Source organism: Eretmochelys imbricata, chromosome 27 (assembly GCF_965152235.1).
Source record: "Eretmochelys imbricata isolate rEreImb1 chromosome 27, rEreImb1.hap1, whole genome shotgun sequence".
NCBI classification, from domain to species: domain Eukaryota; kingdom Metazoa; phylum Chordata; order Testudines; family Cheloniidae; genus Eretmochelys; species Eretmochelys imbricata.
The window spans coordinates 1,325,052-1,341,150 of record NC_135598.1 but is presented as its reverse complement, the minus strand read 5'-3'; the positions used below and the strand labels follow the sequence as shown (position 1 = coordinate 1,341,150).

The following is a 16,099-nucleotide window of genomic DNA, read 5'->3' as shown; positions in this document are numbered from 1 at the left end:
TGGTTTCAGAGGGGCCAGGATTTCACCCCAGAAATCTGATTTTACTATTCCAAGCAATTGTGGTTAACTGTGGATCGTACTTGAATTTGCTAGGGCTATATATACTCATACTATAGCTGAGAAAATTTGTCAAATAGCAGTACTGTTTCATTTGCTTTGTGTTAATACAGATTACATATATATTATATAAATAAGATTACAATAAAAATTGAAAATATTGACAAGGGTTCTTATGAATAGCATTCTTTTCTCATAGGTTGGCCACTTTTTTAAACCGGACATCCCCTATCTTGGCTGGTAAGCTCTGGAGAGTGGACTTGAGGGGGAGATAGTGCTTGTTTTTACTCTCTCACAACCTATAGGTGTCATCATTTGGAGTGACAGATATATCTGAAATCCCAGAGAGATGATTCTCATATCTTTACATTTGACTTGTAACTAAGCTTTCTGTCTACCAGATTTTGTTATCCAGTCAGAAGGGCTTTTTCTATATTATCCACTTTTATTTTCCAGGTTTGGTTCTTATAGATCAATATGCACTCCAGTTCTCTCTGGAGTGCTCATGCTCAAATAAATTGGTTAGTCTCTAAGGTGCCACAAGTACTCCTTTTCTTTTTGCGAATACAGACTAACACGGCTGTTACTCTGAAACCAGTGCTTTCGTCAGTGTAGCTTGTCTGTGTGTCTCTGGGTGTTTTTTTCACACCCCTGATCAACAAAAGTGCTAGTGTAGACATAGCCTCAGTCTCAAAAACAGCTACGCCATTTGGGCGGAAACTTTCCAAAACAATTCAGCCTTAACCAGACATCTGGCATGAAAAATTTCAACCCACACTGTTAAAGTATGGCAATGTTACACACAACTGAAAACAGGATCTTGTAGTGAGAAGTGTCAGGCAACTTTAATAGTCAGAGCTACTAGCCCCATCTATAATTAACCCCCCAAAGAATGTAAACTCTTGGGGGCCCTTTGACTTTATTTGGCTGTCTTATACCACGGTGAGCATATAGTTAACACTTAAAATAACAGACTACCCAATAGCCATCAGAGAGCAATAGCATTAAATTATTGACCCAGACTGGATCTGAACTGGTGATCTGGAGGTGAAAGACTCTATATCATTAGCAGTCTTTTGATCCATACAGTGCTTCATTCATTCTCTCTCTCTCTCTCACACACACACACTCACTCTTATACAACACAGGAGAAAAATACATTTCAGTATCTAACCAACCATTAAAATGAGGTAAAGCATTTAGACACAGAGGGAAAATAAGCCTTAAGGGATCACCTTGAAAATATTCTAACTTTTTCCAAGGCTGTCTCCACTATTTGTTATGTGCAGCCTAACAGTAAGAACAACAGCAACCTTGAGAATGAATTTATATAAACACTATCATAGTCAGAGTAAAAACCATTAATCTAATTTTTAAAACTGTTCTTAACCCCTAGAACATAATAAAATTACTGATGATAATCTACAGACACACACTGAAGCAGAACAAAAACAAACGGTTTTAAGGTACAGCACAATCCAGTTTATTAGACTTCCAGTTAAGTGCAAGTTGGTCACATCCCAAGAGCGTACATGCAGTGTCTCTGAAATCTTTGGAAATAAGGTAGTATTGGAGAAAAGTCCTAGTGAAGCACCAATTGTCTGAGGCTTCTTTTACAGATGACGTATCATATACTGCTTCAACTCTTGCTCTTATGATGCAACTGGAAACCTTTAATGGATCTCCCAGGTTATACCACAAAAGGGAAACTCACAGGCTTGTCAGACTTAAAACAGGGGGCCTGGGATTGCAATTCAGGCTTTCCAAGAGAATGCAGAGTAAACAGATTAGTCTAATAGAGGCTTTTTGGCAGCATGCCTTTAAGATGGACCTTATGGTAAATGAACTCCTTTGCACAGTACAAATAATAGCTTATCTAAAAGCCATTTCCAGCACAAATCCAGGTTTTCTCACCCTCCACCCCCCCACACACAAATTCACTCTCCTGCTGGTGATAGCCCATCCAAAGTGACAACTCTTTACACAATGTGCATGATAATGAAGTTAGGCCATTTCCTGCACAAATCCAGGTTCTCTCACTCCCTCACCCCCCTCCAAAAACCCACCCCCATACACACACAAACTCACTCTCCTGCTGGTAATAGCTCATCCAAACTGACCACTCTCCAAGTTTAAATCCAAGTTAAACCAGAACATCGGGGGGGGGGGTAGGAAAAAACAAGAGGAAATAGGCTACCTTGCATAATGACTTAGCCACTCCCAGTCTCTATTTAAGCCTAAATTAATAGTATCCAATTTGCAAATGAATTCCAATTCAGCAGTTTCTCGCTGGAGTCTGGATTTGAAGTTTTTTTGTTTTAAGATAGCGACCTTCATGTCTGTGATTGCGTGACCAGAGAGATTGAAGTGTTCTCCGACTGGTTTATGAATGTTATAATTCTTGACATCTGATTTGTGTCCATTTATTCTTTTACGTAGAGACTGTCCAGTTTGACCAATGTACATGGCAGAGGGGCATTGCTGGCACATGATGGCATAAATCACATTGGTGGATGTGCAGGTGAACGAGCCTCTGATAGTGTGGCTGATGTTATTAGGCCCTGTGATGGTGTCCCCTGAATAGATATGTGGGCACAATTGGCAACGGGCTTTGTTGCAAGGATAAGTTCCTGGGTTAGTGGTTCTGTTGTGTGGTATGTGGTTGTTGGTGAGTATTTGCTTCAGGTTGCGGGGCTGTCTGTAGGCAAGGACTGGCCTGTCTCCCAAGATTTGTGAGAGTGTTGGGTCATCCTTTAGGATAGGTTGTAGATCCTTAATAATGCGTTGGAGGGGTTTTAGTTGGGGGCTGAAGGTGACGGCTAGTGGCGTTCTGTTATTTTCTTTGTTAGGCCTGTCCTGTAGTAGGTAACTTCTGGGAACTCTTCTGGCTCTATCTGTTTCTTTACTTCCGCAGGTGGGTATTGTAGTTGTAAGAAAGCTTGACAGAGATCTTGTAGGTGTTCACTGTTCACTGGTGTGAACAGTGCTATGTTGTCAGGAGACACAACTGTTGCTCATTGGCACTGCTGGAGTACTGTGTCCAGTTCTGGTGTCCACAATTCCACAAGGATGTTGATAAATTGGAGAGGGTTCAGAGAAGGGCCAAGAGAATGATTAAGGGATTAGAAACCATTTCTTATAGTGATTGATCAAGGAGCTCAATCTATTTAGTTTAACAGAGAGAAGGTTAAGGAGTGAGTTGATTAGTCTGTAAGTCTACATGGGGAACAGATATGTGATAATGGGCTCCTCAATCCAGAAGAGAAAGGTATAACATGATCCAGTGGCTGGAAGTTGAAGCAGGAGAAATTCAGACTGGAAATAAGGCATACATTTTTGATAGGGTGATAGCCATTGGAACAATGTACCAAAGGTTGTGGTGGATTCTCCATCACTGACAGTTTTTGACTGGATGTTTTTCTAACTGATCTGCTCTACAGATTATTTTGGGGGAATTTCTATGGCCTGTTGTAGAGGAGATCAGACTGGATAATCACAATGGTCCCTTCCAGCCTTGGAATGTAGGAATTGTATTTCTGATGGCTTGGTTCATGAAAGGGAAGGTCTTAGCCAATATGTAACAATATGCTTCCAGCTACTGGAACATAATGCCCTCTGGCCATGCTATAGGCCATAGTGCATATTCTGTAAATGCTTCCTTAAGAGGTTGAAGATTGCAAGTGTTTAAAGCCTGGATTTTCTGCAGAAAGGTGTAGAGTGTAGTCGAACATTGTGTACTCTAAGGACTGTCTTCACCCCGGGACGTGTCTGGTGAGGAGATTGACTCACAATCGTGTTGTGTTGTGGTTACCAGCTAACAAAAAATGCAAATACTAGGAAATAAGTAGTGGGAGAATTGTTTTGTCCTGGAAGTCACTGGCTTAGGCAATGTTACATAGGGGATCAGAGTCCTCCTTAGTTCTTGACATGCTAAAGGTGAGAACATTACTACAGAGACAGCATGTTCTAACACTAAAGGGAGCAGCCTACTGTCTGTTTCAGGAATAAGCCTAGTCTCTTGAGGTTGAAGTTCTAGCATTGGTTGGAGATGTTTAATACTACACAAGGGCTTTGAGTTTAAAAGGGAAAATGAGGAGAGGGTCATTCTGAGAAAATATTACTGTACCTTTTAGGCCCATGAACCTTAGTGTCTCTTTAAATATTCTGGTTTCAGAGTAACATTAAATATTCTAGCTCTTTAGTGAAGAGCATCTGTATATCTGTTTTTCCTCGGTCAGTACTCCAGAATCTTCTCACACATATAGGAAAATGTTTAGTAAACCTTGCAAGAGAGAACTTCTGACACCTCTTCATGCAACAAATAAATGCCACACTGGAAATTGCATTAGGTAATTAATCCTTGTGTAAATAGAAGGCTTGATGTGCATCTGTGGGGCTGTAGGATGCATCTCAGGTGATAAATAAATTCTCTATCAGAGCCCTGAGTGAGTTATAAAGCAGTCTTTTCATGGGTAGGATGTTCATTATCTTTCAAGTGTGACCCTCTGAGAAAACAAAAATATAAGCCTTCACCTTGGTAGATGATACTAAAGTGGAAGGGCAGCTGTTTGCTGATTTCTCAGGAATGTGCGTGTTAGCTGGAGAGCACGCAAATGAACACATTAAAATTACTTGGTTACAAGATAGGAACAATGCTACCTGCTCAGCTAGGGCAATACATTTTCCCCCATGTGAAGGTAATTTTTTCTTTTGTACATTGTAATGAAATCAAGAATCTAGTGTTGATTCTTATACATTGTAATGAAATCAAAAAACTAGTGTTGATAGAGGTAGAACTGCAGACAGGTCAGCACTTGCTGTGGGAAGACTACTTGAAAACAGTGTTGTTGCAGCTGTGTTGGTCCCAGGATATTAGAGCAACAAGGGGAAGAGGTAATATATTTTATTGGACCAACTGCTGTCAGTGAGAGAGACAAACTTTCAGACTACACAGAGCTTGTCTCTTTTATCAAAAGAAGTTGGTCCACTAAAATATATTACCTAACCCATCTTCTCTCTCCTTGAAATCAGGCTTTCTGGGGCTTACCTTTTTATTTGCATGGTGTATCTGAAAGGAAGTCTGAGAGCATACAAGATTTTCTGCTTTAGGGCTTCTTGTCGGAGTTTTGTGGTACACTCTAGGATATATGTAGTAGGGAATCCTGGGAGTGCTGATGAATCTGGCTGAGCAGAGGTCACCATACTTATTGTCCTGTCATTCTTCCTTTCCCTTTCCTTCAGTCCTGTAATGCAGGGCGGTGGCACAGTAGGATATGAGGGATGAAGTGTTTGGGAATGTAACTCAAACCAAAGATTTGCTTAATTCCATAGAAGGATGATGGTTGAAATCAATTAATCTCTTGCTGAATTTATTTTATTCATTTCTAGCTGATACTGCGCTAAAATTCTGCTCCCTAAGTACATAGGAATGGAAGCAGCTCTGGGATTAGCATCTGTATAACAGGGTTTTTTTGACTCAATTTAAGTTTTACAGAAAACGAAAACGAATCTCCCAGAACTGCATCACTAACTTTCTTTTTTGCCTTCTGCACAAAAGCTGTAGAACTTGGGTAGGAACAGAATGTGAAAGTAAATTAGAAGTCAAATGATTTCATAGCTTTGTATTGTTAAAAATCTCAACTCTTCTCCTCCTCTAGGTCTGGAGGGGCACACTAGCCCGCCTTCGGTATAAGAGGACAAAGGCTGCCCTCACAATAATTAAGTGCTACCGCCACTACAAAGTGAAGTCCTACATCCGTGAGGTCACCCGGCGTTTCCAAAGCGTGAGGTCCATGCGGGATTATGGAAAGCATGTGAAGTGGCCCAGCCCTCCAAAAGTGCTGCGCCGTTTCGAAGAAGCACTGCAGGCAATTTATCACAGGTACAAGGAAGACCCTTTATTTCATTCGAAATGAGGCATCGTTGGTCACAAACTAAAACATAAGAATTAACAATGGCCATTGATTCCTATGTGAATATATTTTTCATATAGTAGATCTACCGTATTCTGTAGAAGACACATTATGTATATTGTGACAAAGTCAGATTGGACAGCTGCAAGGGGGTCTTCATATTGGGTTCTGGGAGGTGAGCGAGCACAAGCCCGCCCACAGCTCAAGATAGGTGTGTGCCAGGGTCTCCCTCATGCTGCAAAAGGGACAGGCATTGGGGACAGGTGAACTGCACTAGGTACAAGCCTGCCCACGGTTAAAGGACCCTCCCCCAGCCTATGGGGAGGATCCACTGAGCCTGGGACTCAAATAATTATGGGGGGGGAGAGAGACACTGAAAAACTAACAAGGATGGGTGTGTGGGTCAAAAGTAGGGAACCTGAAGGGGACACTGAGCAGAGAACCCTGGACAGCGCCCACTGCTCCTCTAAGGTGCCAAGGGAGCCAGCGGACACTGCCCAGAGGAACTCTGCCTGGATATGTGAGTGGAGAGGAACTTACCCAGCGTGCCATGGGGCCAAGGTAGAGTATAAGCTGACCCACCAGGGTGCCTCACCCTCAACAGGTGGCATTAGGTCCTACCATTTAGTGTCAGTGCGGAACATGAGGGTGAGGAAATGGAGAGTATGGAGCACGAGTGTGTACAGATATGCCCGTCGCGCAGTTTGAAAGCAAACTGGCTGCAGGTCACACAAGGTATACGGGTGGGGCAGCCAGGGAGGCTCATGGGACAGGGGCCTGATAAAAAGATCCAGAGGGCCTAGGGTATGGGGGTGGGCAGGGAACACCCTTCCGCTGGACCTGCTCGAGGTGAGCCGGAGAGGCGGGCGACAAGGCTGCCCTCATCTCCTGAAATACGAAGTGTGGAGAGCCCCATGCGCTGAGCAAGTGTCAGGGGATCCACGCAATTTCCCTGATCATAGTCCAGGAGGTCTCCGATCCTGGTGTCTCCTGCCAGGACCAGCCTCTGGCGCACCTAGGGGGACTCCGCCACCTGTACACTGAGTTGGGAATTGTGTAGCAGGGGCTCCGCAAGGAGATCTACCCCATTGGCGGCTGCCACAGATCTGGTTGGCAAAACCAGCTTCCAGGTCTGGAGCACGTCCTGGTGGAAGACCGGAAGCTCAGAGATGTCTCGCGGAAGACCTCTCGGATGGAGATAGTCATAGATTCACAGATACTAAGGTCAGAAGGGACCATTATGATCATCTAGTCCAACCTCCTGCACAATGCAGGCCACAGAATCTCACCCACCCACTTCTGCGATAAACCTCTCACCTGTGTCTGAGCTATTGAAGTCCTCAAACCATGGTTTAAAGACTTCAAGGTGCAGAGAATCTTCCAGCAAGTGACCTGTGCCCCATGCTACAGAGGAAGGCGAAAAACCCCCAGGGCCTCTTCCAATCTGCCCTGGAGGATAATTCCTTCCCGACCCCAAAAATGGCGATCAGCTGAACCCTGAGCAGCTGATAAAGGAGCTGCCGGTTGTATCGGAGCCCTCGGAAGTGGCGCAGGAAGGCATGCGCCAACATGCTCTACGCCTGACTACCTGCACCGTAAAGAGGTCTCTGCAGGGCCTGGGACAGAAGACATGGACCTGTGCAAGAGGATCCTGGAAGGCCGATACGTTAGTCCTCGAACGTTAAAGGCCCTTTTTCATACAAGCTGAGAAGGGGTTACCTCAGGTCAATCAGGGGTATCTGGATCCAATTAAGGGCTGCCTGAGGCCTTTAAAAACCCCTCCTCTGGTGAGGGGGAGAAAAGGGGTGAGAGAGAGACAAGCTAGTGGCAGCAGGGGAATAAGCTTCTCCAGGGTGAGAGACTATGTTCCTTCACATAGAGGAACAACCAAACCTGAGTGCCTGCTAGGGGAAGGACTGACACCCCCTGGCAAGCAACAGGATGACACCCTGACCCAGCGAGGAGACAGGGAAAGGTATCCCTCTTTGTTTTTGTATTTACAAGACTGATTCTTTTTCGTTCGGTGAAGAATCACTCCCTAGGCCACCCTGGGACATATCCTGAAAACACAGCTGAAGGAGCACAGAAGGAGGAAGGCAAACACTGCCCGGGGTAGGGCTGATTTACCCCAGGCCCACCATTGCCAGAGGGGGCAGTGCTAAGTCTGGTGAGATGAAGGAGGTGCCTTGCCACAATATCTATAATCTATATTTAGTACTGTCTCCTAGTATTTAGAGGCATCAGAAATCAGTGCTTTCAAACTCAGTGGTGCAATATCAACATCTGGTGCTAGTCCAACAGAGCAGAGAAATTAGCATGGCTGCATTTTGAAGAGTGACTGTAAAAATGGTGCCTCTTTATTGAACAGCTCTGCTCCCTGTATATGTTCAGAGTCAGAGCGGACTTTGGCTAAAAGGTTTTTAATAGCGTTAGCCTCGTAAAGCCAATACTACTACAGAAGCATGGGAGACAGTATGGCCTAGTGGATAGGGCACTGCACAGAGAGTTAGGAGACCTGGATCTAATCCTAATTCTGCCATTGACCTGCTAAGTGACCTTAGATAGATCACTTCACCTCTGTGCCTCTGTTTCCCTTTCTGCTCTAGTTTGGCTTGTCCAGTTAGATTGTAAACTCTTCAGTGTTGGGGCTGTCTAACCCAATCGGGTCCCAAATTTGGTTAAAGCTTTGGAGCGTTCCTGTAACACAAATAGTAAGAGTGAAGTAGACTGTGTTCCTGTTTTCACATCAACAGTTAAGCAAGTTCCAGTTGCTGGGTCAATTCTGTCATTAAAGGGAAATGGGGTAGCTGAGCCAAGAATTTGGCTTGCGGAACCTTTATTATTGGTGATGTGCTAACAGCCCAGCATGATTCTTGGATGCCAGGGCATGTTTACAGGACTAGCAGGTAGGAAAACATTTTATTCTGGAATTGGAGACGACAAACATGGAACTTTGTGATGCCATCTCTTACAAAGTCACTAAGTGTGTTGTTTGAAAAATGACTTCAGTTGAATAATGGCAGCTAGAAAAGTCTGTTTACCCCAACTCTTCCGGTGTAAATCAGGTAAGGCTCCCGATTAGTCTGGTCTTGCTATGGGACACAGATAAACTTTGGAGTTGATTAGATGTTCTTTTTTCAGGTGGAGAGCAAATGTGCTTATCAAGAGCATCCCACCAGAAGATCTTCCTCAGCTCAGGGCTAAGGTTGCTGCCATGGAATTGTTGAAGGGTCACAGAGCAGATATTGGGCTACAAAGAGCCTGGGAGGGTAACTATATTGCATCGGTGAGTGCTGTGATAGAAATGTTCAATCTTCCATCAGTGCAGATGAATAGGGAAGAACCTCCCTGGTGAGGCCTAAGGGAATCAGGAGGGGAGAGTCTGAAAACAGTGAGTGTTCTAAAAATTAAATGCATTCCAACTCCTCCATTAAGAAGTAGTCTGTAAACCATTTCAAAAAGGTTCCAACTTTTACTATGCTAAGAACTATAATTTTGTAAATACCAAACCTTATTCTCATTATTCTTGGGGCCACTGTTAATCAAGATACCAATTAACATCGTCAGTTGACTCTTCCAGTGCCCAGAGATAGGATGGAAAATGCAACATGAGAATAAAATTGCAGTCGTTAGGGTGGAAGTTAGAAAATAGCATAAATGGAAGAACTAGGCAGAGGAAAATGCTTAACTGCCTCTGAGAGAGTAGTGGAAATTTCCTTATGTGTCTTCCTCAAAGGTAGCTCCCGCTTATTAGAGCCTTCCTTTTCCCTTAAGCCTTTGTTTCTAAAAGGTCCTTTAGAAAAGCATGCAAAACTCTGGATGCTGTTTTTCTGTACTGCAAGGAAATGTCTGATACACTCCCTTATCAGGAGACTTTATTACAGACTTCTTGGTGAGCTTGCCATTCCATCAGGCCTAGGTTGACGACAAAGCATGATTGCTCTGTTTGGTAATTAAGAAAAATTATGTGCCCGTCTTTGTTTGCTCTTCCAGAAACCAGATAACCCTCAGACCACAGGCTCTTTCATCCTTATTGCCAATGAGTTGAAGAGGAAGGACAAGTACATGAATGTGCTCTTCTCATGTCACGTCCGCAAGGTAAATAGAATGAGTGGTTGGAGGAGGAGGAGAGAAATCTACAGAAAGTCAAAAGCTAGGCTGGGAACAGAAATGCCACAGACTGATTTTCTTGTGGCTGAAGTGAAGTTTTCTGATGCTAAGGATGAGGAGAAAATATTTACGTTCTGAGCAGCCCTATCATCTGACCATTTGTTGCTTTAGGGAGATTGAGTTTGGAGTAGATATTTTATCTTCTGTAATATATCAGGTGGAGTTCAAAGCAGCAGCCCAAACAGAAGGCATGTCATTGAAGTTTGCTTTCCACTAAAGCTCACAGGCACTGGATAACAAACTATTCTCTAAATTCCTTTGTGATGTATTGTGAAGTAATAATTCTTTTCCTTAGTGTTTGTAAGACCCTTGAAGGTTTAAAATACTACTCAGCAATCAGTGAAACCAGGGAGGCTAGGTCATAGTGCAAGTATATAGGCTACTTTTAACAAGGATTTTGACCAAGAAAACGAAAACTTTAGGATTTAGTTTGTCTGAAGAAATGGTGCCAGGAGGGTCACATCCTATCCTTGTTATGTTTCAAGTATCAACATTTGTATTTTGGACCACTGCTTTCTTAATATTGAGCCCAAGCTAACAAGGAACCCTTCACTTTAAGGGACACCTCTGACCACCTAGGACCTGGGAGATGAACCCAGGTTGGATTAAGTGTAGCTGATTTTGGTCTGATTGGAAGTCTCTTTCCAGGGTGGAGACACTTAAATCAAGGCAATTTCAAATTATTGATTTAAGTCAGGTTGAAGGTTTGTAAAACTAACTTGAAGTTTGTGCTATTGCAAATTGAGAATAACATTTGTAATGACGTAAATTATGCTGTTTTTAAATGCTGATCAAGTATCTTATTTGAATGTTATGAAACTGCTATAGACAAAAAACAGAATATTTAAAACTAGTATCTGAAAGCTTGTGCTGTTGCACAGGTGTAATTTGTAAAGTAATGTGTAAAAAATTTAAAACAGCTGAAAATGGCTGAGAACTTAAAAATTTGAGAGTAACAGACTGTGAATCTCAGTGGTGTTTGAACCTGGTGATATTCTAAACAAAGAGCTCTCAACCATGCTTGTAGCTGTTACAATTGCTTCACACTGACCCAACAGACATTCTAGGCTTCAGAGTGATGTTTGGTGGTGTGTGTGCTGGTTATGTTGTTGGGTGGATCACAGAATCATAGGACTGGAAGGCACCTCGAGAGGTCATCTAGTCCAGTCCCCTGCACTCATGGCAGGACTATTGTCTAGACCAGGGGTGGCCAACCTGTGGCTCCGGAGCCATATGCGGCTCTTCAGAAGTTAATATGTGGCTCCTTGTCTAGGCACCGACTCTGGAGCTGGAGCTACAGGTGCCAACTTTCCAGTGTGCTGGGGGTGGTGCTCACTGCTCAACCCCTGGCTCTGCCACAAGCCCTGCCCCCACTCCACCCCTTTCCACTCCCTCCCGTGAGCCTGCTGTGCCCTCGCTCCACCTCCCCGCCCAGAGCCTCGTGCACGCCACGAAACAGCTGATTGGGAGGTGCGGGGAGAGAGGAGGAGGCGCTGATCGGCGGGGCTGCAGGTGGGTGGGAGGTGCTGGGAGTGGCGGGGAGAAGCTGATGGGGGGCTGCTGATGTATTTCTGTGGCTCTTTGGCAATGTACATTGGTAAATTCTGGCTCCTTCTCAGACTCCGGTTGGCCACCCCTGTTCTAGACCATCCCTGACAGGGGTTTGTCTAACCTGCTCTTAAAAAATCTCCAATGATGTAGATTTCACAACCTCTCTAGGCAATTTATTTCAGTGCTTAACCACCCTGACAGTCAGGAGGTTTTTTCCTAATGTCCAACTGAAACCTCCATTGCTGCAATTTAAGCCCATTGCTTCTTGTCCTGTCCTCAGAAGTTAAGGAGAACAATTTTTCACCCTCCTCCTTGTTGCAACTTTTTAGGTACTTGAAAACTGTGTCCCCTCTGTCTTCTCTTCTCCAGACTAAACAAACCCATTTTTTTCAATCTTCCCTCATAGGTCATGCTTTCTAGACCTTTAATCATTTTTGTTGCTCTTCTCTGGACTTTCTCCAATTTGTCCACATCTTTCCTGAAATGTGGTGCTCAGAACTGGACACAAGACTCCCAGTTGAGGCCTAATCAGCGTGGAGTAGAGCGGAAGAACTACTTCTCGTGTCTTGCTTACAACATTCCCGCTAATACATCCCAGAATGATGTTCGCTTTTTTTGCAACAGTGGGGTGGAAGTTGTTGAAATCCAGGTGGAATTCTTCAAGGGCCTCCTTCCTTTGGGTCCATATGATGAAGATGTCATCAGTGTAATGCAAGTAGAGGAGGGGCGTTAGGGGACGAGAGCTGAGGAAGCGTTGTTCTAAGTCAGCCATAAAAATGTTGGCATACTGTGGGGCCATGCGGGTACCCATAGCAGTGCAGCTGACTTGAAGGTATAAGTTGTCCGCAAATCTGACATGGTTGTGGGTGAGGACAAAGTCACAAAGCTCAGCCACCAGTTGTGCCGTGGCCTCATCAGGGATACTGTTCCTGATGGCTTATAGTCCATCCTCATGTGGAATATTGGTGTAAAGAGCTTCTACATTCATGGTGGCCAGGATGGTGTTTTCAATGCATCACCAATGCATTGTAGCTTCCTCAGGAAGTCGGTGGTGTATCGAAGATAACTAGGAGCGCTGGTAGCGTAGGGTCTGAGGAGAGAGTCCAAATAGCCATATAATCCTGCTGTAAGAGTGCTGATGCCTGAGATGGTGGGGCATCGAGGGCTTCCAGATTTATGGATCTTGGATAGCAGATAGAATACCCCTGGTTGGGGCTCTGGGGGTGTGTCTGTGTAGATTTGTTCCCGTGCTGTAGGAGGGAGTTTCTTGAGCAGCTGGTGTAGATTCTTTTGGTATTCCTCAGTGGTACTCCTCCCTTCTCTTCAGGAGTTAGTATAATAATGCCTGCATCTGTAATTTTCACTCCATGCATCCGATGAAGTGGGTTCAAGTCCACGAAAGCTTATGCCCAAATAAATCTGTTAGTCTTTAAGGTGCCACCGGACTCCTTGTTGTTTTTGTGGATACAGACTAACACGGCTACCCCCTGAAATTTAATTAACACTTTTTTTTTTTTTAAACAAGCGTCATCAGCATGGAAGCATGTCCTCTAGAATGGTGGCCAAAGCATGAAGGGGTATATGAATGTTAAGCATATCTGGCACATAAATATCTTGCAACACCAGCTACAAAAGTGCCATGTGAATGCCTGTTCTCACTTTCAGGTGACGGTGTAAATAAGCAAGCAGCAGTATCTCCCATAAATGTAAACAAACTTCTTTGTCTTAGTGATTGGCTGAACAAGTAGTTGGACCGAGTGCACTTTAGAGCCTACAAGTTTTACATTGTTTTGTTTTTGAGTGCAGTTATGTATTTTTATACATAATTCTACATTTATAAGTTACATTTTCATGATAAAGAGATTGCACTACAGTACTTGTATGAGGTGAACTGAAAAATACTATTTCTTTATCACTTTTACAGTGCAAATATTTGTAATAAAAAATAATATAAAGTGAGCACTGTACACTTTAGTGAGCTACAGCTCACTTCATCGGATGCACACAAAAGCTTATGCTCAAATAAATTTGTTAGTCTCTAAGGTGCCACAAGTCCTCCTTTTCTTTTTGCGGATACAGACTGACACGGCTGCTACTATACACTTTGTATTCTGTGTTGTAATAGAAATCAATATATTTGAAAATGTAGAAAAACATCCAAAAATATTTAATACATTTCAATTGGTATTCTATTGTTTAACGGTGCAATTAATTGCAATTACTTTTTTTATTTTTCGCTTGAGTTAACTGCAGTTAATCAACAGGCCTAGTTTATATTCATCCTTTGTAATTTGACCTAGTTTCTAATTTTTGTAGGACTCTTTTTTGAGTTTCAGATCATTGAAGATCTCCCGGTTAAACCAGGGTGGTCGGTTGCCATACTTCCTTTGTTCTTGCACCCTTAATAATGTCTCTTTGAAAAACTGTCAACTGTCTTCAATTGTTTTTCCCCTTAGACTTGCTTCCCATGAGTTCTTACCTACCAACTCCGAGTTTGCTGAAGTCTGCCATCTTGAAATCTATTGTCTTTATTTTGCTGTTCTCCCTCCTACCATTCCTTAAAATCATGAATTCTACCATTTCATGATCACTTTCACCCAAAGGATGGTTGTGTTGATCTGTGTCTAGGGAATTGTGCTGGAAGAGTTGTCTAGATAGCAAATAAGTGTGAGCTGAAGTCAGGGGCTGTGTGTGTTTGGGGTTATTGTGTATGTTGGTTGTGGTGTTTGGATCATTTTGTGTGTGCGCCTGCGGGGTTGTGCTGGGGGATTGTTGTTTTGTGTAGGTGACGGGCCAATTAATCCATCATCTGTGTAGTCTCCCTTATACAATCAATTAAATTGTTGCATGCAAATTAGGTGTAGAGTAAGAGTGGTGATTTGTTATTATCTCTGATATAATGGTCTAGGACTCTTCGAATGGCAGAGGTACATGCTTTACTGTAGCCGTGCACTGCACATGTAATTGATAAAGTCAAAATGGCTGAACTTAAAAATTTGGTAGTAACAAACCACAAAACCCAGTGATGATTGAACCTAGTGGTATACTGAACACAGAGTCCCCAGCCATGCTAGTAGATGTTTCCATCACATCATGCTGACTCAGCAGTCATTCTAGGCTTCAGAATAACAATCTTGAAATCATTTTAAGTAGATGAAGGTCCCAGTCCAGCAAACACTTAGATTCATAGATTCCAAGGCCAGAGGAATCACTGTGGTCTTCTAGTCTGACCTTCGGTATAACACAGGGCCGAGAACTTCCCCAATATAATTTCTAGAGCAGATCTTTCTTAATTTAAAAACATCCAATCTTAATTTAAAAACTGTCAGTGAGAGAATCTACCATGACCCTTCATAAGTTGTTCCAATGGTTAATTACTCTCACAATGAAAAATTTACTCCTTATTTACAATCTGAATTTGTCCAGCTTCAACTTCCAGCCGTTGGACCATGTTATACCTTTGTCTGCTAGATTCAGGAGCCCCATAACCTTCTCTTTGTTAAGCTAAATAGATTGAGCTTCTGGAGTTTCACAATTAAGGCATGTTTTCAAATTCTTAATCGTTCTTATGGCTCTTCTCTGAACCCTTTCCAGTTTATCATCATCCTTCTTGAATTGTGGACACCAGAACTGGACGTAGTATTCCAGCAGTGGTCACACTACTGCCAAATACAGAGGTAAAATAACCTCTCTGTTCCTACTGGAGGTTCCCCTGTTTATGTATCTAAGGATCGCATTAGCCCCTTAGGCCACAGGGTCGCACTGGGACCTCATTATCCACCATCACCCCCAAATCTTTTTAGCGTCACCACTTCCTAGGATAGAGCCCCCATCATTGAAGTATGACCTACGTTCTTTATTCCTAGATGTATACATTCACATTTACCCATATTAAAATGCATATTGTTTGCGGGAACCCAGTTTACCAGGTGGTCCAGATCGCTCTTGTCCTCTTCGTTATTTACCACTTCCCCCAACTTTTTTCATCTGCAAACTTTGTCAATGATGATTTTGTGTTCTTTCTGATCATTGATAAAAATGTGAAATAGCATAGGGCCAAGAACAGAACCCTGCCCTATGCTATTTCAAGCCAAGAGCTGAACCCACTAGAAACACACCCACTCAGTGGCGATTCCCTGTTTACAATTACATTTTGAGACCTATCAGCCATTTTTTAATCCATTTAACTTAAGCAGTTATGTAAGTTTACTCAGACGACTAATCAATGGGACTACTTATGTTCTTGAAGTTAAGCTTACATATAAATGTTTGCAGCATCAAATGCTAAACTTGTATTTTTATTTAAAACTTTTAGTGATATAAAATGTCACTTCAAAACAACATTTCTTCAGTGCTAGCCATGAAAGCTATTTAGACTTTCAATTCAGCAATAAAATTATTGTGATCTT

At 42.9% G+C, this 16,099-nt stretch overlaps 1 protein-coding gene across 1 annotated transcript in view; it reads left to right on the top strand.

The window, feature by feature from the left end:
* The window catches only part of MYO1D (myosin ID), a 375,367-nt gene that overhangs the window by 216,999 nt on the left and 142,269 nt on the right, over positions 1 to 16,099 (top strand). The window contains exons 17-19 of the mRNA XM_077806564.1: positions 5,715 to 5,938; positions 9,111 to 9,255; positions 9,963 to 10,067. Coding sequence (XP_077662690.1) covers positions 5,715 to 5,938; positions 9,111 to 9,255; positions 9,963 to 10,067 — 474 coding nt within the window. The remainder of the gene's footprint in view (positions 1 to 5,714; positions 5,939 to 9,110; positions 9,256 to 9,962; positions 10,068 to 16,099) is intronic.